Below are 4,513 nucleotides of genomic sequence, written 5' to 3'. Positions count from 1 at the left end.
TAGGATTTCATCAGGATTCTCTTTCACTCAAGTGTGGAAAAGTGATTCCAGCCCTGTACTTATGGTGTTCTAGGGGTAATTCTATATTTTAATGAAATAAAATGACAGGTTTGTACTATAGTGTCTAAGTATCATATCCACCTCAAGTTTTACAACACGGATATGGAGATAAAGCATACTGCATGTTGTTCTTGTATCTTCTCTAATACAGATGCATTTTTGTTTCCTTTTTTTTTTTGCCTTCTATTTTCTTAATAACCCAGCTGGCACTAGTTTAGAATGGTTAACATGCTGAACGTGAGTTCTATCATGAGAAACAGATTTGGTTGGGCCCCCAAATATACTTTCTTTTATAGCAAACTGCATGACATAAGTTTAATTAAAAACATATACCAATGAACCAGGTATGAACATGTACAGCATGAACCAGGTGCAGTGTCTAGAGTTCATAAAATTGGCACACACTTGTACCAAAAGAAATAGTAGCATTCGTTGCTTATGGCCCATACATTATATTTCAAAATTTTACTCGTGGCTGGCAGGGGCTTAATGAATGGCGGGACATTTTGGCTCGTTCAGAAGATGAGAGTACTGGCTTTATTTTACCAAATAAAGTACTTCTTGAAATAGGTAAATAAAAGTTATGGAAGATTTTGGAGAATGTTGGTTTAACAAGTAGGAGTTTGTGGACATACATCAAACTAAACTTTGTTCATATCATCTAAAGCAAAGCAGATGCCTGTTACTATAAGCGGTCTTCGGCGATTGACATCATCAAAGCTCCCATATGTTGATCACAATCTTGATGTCATTGTCAACATTGTCAGACATGCCATTCAAAATGCTGCTCCTTTTGAAGAAGCGGCACTACGCTTGAAAGAAACATATGCTGCAAAAATGAAGGAAGCAAGATTGAAAGCAGCACAAGAAGCAAGTGTAAGTGATATATATTTTACAGTTAAAAGTTTCTAGAAATGATTTGACTGTATTTTTTGATATTATGTACGTGTGGTACTATACAGGGACTTCCATAGTGTTGGTTTAATCTTATTTCTTAACTATTTGGTGGTTATTTTTCTTTTCCTGGAAGCTTGTTCATAATTATATATATGATCAAGATGATCGGTCTAAGTCAAATCTGACTAAACACAAGGTGTGTATATAGCCTGTTATCATACCTGTATCCAGTGTGTAATATGCAATGAGATAGAAAATACAAATCTTGTGTCATTGTTAGTATGGCTCTTAATTAATACCCCAATGTTATATAGGATTAAGTTTTTTATGTGTATGAACTATCTAATTTCATAATTTACAATTCAATAATTGAAAAATTATTCATAAAATATCTATAAGCACTTCTAATTTCCTCTCTTTCTCGTCTTTCCTTTCTCTATAAGCTTGATCAGCTGACCTGAAAATCTCAACCAAATGTGTGTTGGGCCAACAAAACTGAAGTGAAAAATAAGTTTGACTTGACTCTGGCACTCTGCCAATGTGGGGTTTGGTTACAGTCAGCCTGCAAGTCCGAGATACCAAAATCAATTATTAAAGTTACAAGCCTTAGTTCCATTCACATCATTATAACATATAATAATCTATTTTTATTTTTGAAAAAAAAAATTATTAGAAGTAAATATTTGTCATTTTATAAAAGTTAGTTAAATAAGTTATTGAAATTAGTATCTTTAGTTAAACAAGTTATTGAAAATTTTATTTTTAGACTATAGTCAAATGTATGTATACATAGAGTACCAACTAACTGGTTGGCCAGCATAAGTGCATAACCCATGTCCGCATAGTATTGGACTAGGCCTACGATCTCACCCCTCACTATATTAGGCCCCCAATGGCCTGGTCTAGCCTAATTGACACAGTTGAGTGCTTAAAAGTTGTTGATATTTTCAGATTTTTGTTTGGTTATAATTGTGTGCATCAAAACCTATATGATCATCTTACAGGTCGTAGATGCTGCTCCTGTTGAAGATGGAGTAGAAGCTTCTCATCTGCTAGATTTTGAACATACAGCCGAAGAAGAAAGTACTGTCATTGATAATTCAACCTGTGTTAATATCTCAGAGACCCTTCCATTTTCTTATGATCTGAAGGAGGATTGCTCTCAGCATGAAGATATGAATGGACAAGTAAAAATTAAATCCAGTTGTCTAACTTTAGAGCTTCCACAGGTGAGTCTTAGTGCAACCTTGATGCACTTCCTCTGCACCTATGGTTGAAATCGAAAGTTTTAATTTCCTCGCATTGATGCTATTTTGTTGTTTTGGCCTGAGTGAACAGCATAAATCTAATTATTGCTGATGGTTGATGGGATGATGTAACAAATGTACAGGTACTAGGAGGGCCTATTGATGCTATTGCTGATGCTCTGTCAGGCGATTCAGCTTCAAGAAATAGGCTTAATCCTAATGAGAAGGTTAGCTTTTTGTCTTGGAACATTACAAAGTATGTCTCTTACATGCAGAGGATGTAAACCAGTATTTCTCTTACATATTTTTGGCAATTCTGAATCATCTAACGAGGCTTGTGTGATTACACTACCTTGTGAATTTGTATGCTATATATAATTAGTTGCTCCCATACTTAAAGTCAAAGCTGCTGCTTCTTAGGTCAAGGACGAGATCAAGCTAGATCGCATTAGGATGTCAGTCAAGCTGGAGCCAGTTTCCGCTGCTGTGTCGGCTGATACGGTGATGATAGACTCCAGTATAGATTCCGGCTGTATGACTCAGAACAACCTATTAGGCTCTGAATGAGTAGCGTAATGAAAATTCCAATACATCCTCTTTTGGAAATGGGGTTTAAGATGAGTCAACATCTCTCTCAGAACACTCATGAAGGTGGTAAAAAGAGCTTCAGTCAACTATTCAAATTAACAAAACTAGAAGGATCGAGGTAACCTCAGACTTAAGTGCTGAATTCATCAAATTGTAAAATGGCAAGGAAACAAGTTGATTTTGGAGGAGATAGTTAGGATTCATCATCTTGTGGAGCTACTGGATTCAGGATAGCACGAAGTCGGGTTCGACCTCAAAATTTGGTGTTGCAGAAAGTTTGCAGGTAGCTGGCTTTCCAGCTTTTGGGAATTTATATAACGCAACTGATAAGAGTGGAAAAAAGTAGGTTCTTTTATGTACAAAAATTAATGAGAAATCCAGATGTTGACTTCATTGTCTCACTCTTTGGAAGTCCATTTTGAGCAAAATCAAGATCATGCCTTTAAGCTGTTAAAATCTTGCAATTAAAAATTTGCAGCGGCAGTAACATAATCAGTTGATGTCACAGGTTATGTTTGGGACAAAGCTCTATAGGCAAATAATATAGTGACTCTTAAAAAAATGAGTTAACTCGTGCATAAGTTTTAACTCGTGCATAAGTTATTGAATTGCTCATTTGTGTAGAAAGACCTTGATTTCTAATACTGTCCAATATGCCGAATCTAAAGTGTAAAATGCTGGCGTAATTGTTGGACTGCATTTATGCCTTTATATGCTTAATTATTGTTTGATAAATCGGATTTCTTTTCAACTTAAGTTTTGGAGTCAATAGAGCTTTAAGAACCGAAGTGTTTGGATTGGTGAAGACATCGTCCCCCATAAGTAGACCCCACACCCCTTACATTGTTTTTTCATTTGAAAAAAAAGTGTTACTAGTTTTCAAACTGAAATCTGTTTTTAATTAAATGATCATTGCCACAAATGTGCAAAACTGCAAATTGAAGACTAATTATCGCTTTTTATTTTATCTTTTCCTTAATTTATTAAGTTGAAGATGGTCCGTTGGGAAAATGATAACTAATGTCTAATAACTCCCTGATATTAGAGGATAAAAAAGTTACACAAGCAAATAAGTTTGGTGTTGTCACTTCGATTTTGCTTTTCTGTTTATTTTAATAGCACCAAAGGGAGGTGAATCATCTCTACAGAGGAACACAGCCAGAAGAATAAGATGGCCACTAGGATAACTGAGGTGGTTGAGTTCCTTTCATTCTATATTCCTTCCCATTTTTACTATGTTATGTTCCGGTTTTCTGCTGTTTTGTTTTTGTTATTGCATGATCAATTGTTATTTCAATTTCTAAGTTCTAGTTTAATTTACTGTTTTTTTTTTTTTTTTTCCCTCGTCTTTCTCTTTCGTTATTATTATTCTCTTTTATTATTATCATTGTCCTTGTCAGTCCATTACCTCTTTTTTTTCTTATTTGATTCCTTTTGTTTCCTCTTTTTCTTTTTTTTTGTTTTTTTTTTCCTTTGTTATCATCACCATCGCCATTATCTTCTTCTTCTTAATTAAATATTACACAATTAGTTTAACGATTCATTTAGTTATAAATGACACGGTTAAAAAATTGTCACGGTTAAAAAATTTCGGATTTTTTTTAAAATTTTGGATAATTAAAACTATCATTCCTCCTCCTCCTCTTCCTCCTTATGGTCATCATAGTCATCTTTTGTTTCATGTTTTCATAATTCTTGTTTCACCCTTCTAATAAAAATCT

The 4,513-nt window shown here is 34.3% G+C and overlaps 1 protein-coding gene across 1 annotated transcript in view; it reads left to right on the top strand.

Annotated features, from left to right (window-relative positions):
• The window catches only part of LOC107604803 (protein RRP6-like 2), an 11,087-nt gene extending 7,560 nt beyond the window's left edge, over positions 1-3,527 (top strand). The window contains exons 10-14 of the mRNA XM_016306499.2: positions 543-630; positions 728-936; positions 1,962-2,186; positions 2,348-2,431; positions 2,625-3,527. Of these exons, the coding sequence (XP_016161985.1) occupies positions 543-630; positions 728-936; positions 1,962-2,186; positions 2,348-2,431; positions 2,625-2,771 (753 nt within the window). The 3' untranslated portion in view covers positions 2,772-3,527. The remainder of the gene's footprint in view (positions 1-542; positions 631-727; positions 937-1,961; positions 2,187-2,347; positions 2,432-2,624) is intronic.

This window comes from Arachis ipaensis, chromosome B06 (assembly GCF_000816755.2).
Source record: "Arachis ipaensis cultivar K30076 chromosome B06, Araip1.1, whole genome shotgun sequence".
In the NCBI taxonomy this organism is placed as follows: Eukaryota; Viridiplantae; Streptophyta; class Magnoliopsida; order Fabales; family Fabaceae; genus Arachis; species Arachis ipaensis.
The sequence above is the reverse complement of the archived record's forward strand: the minus strand, read 5'-3'. Positions and strand labels throughout refer to the sequence as shown.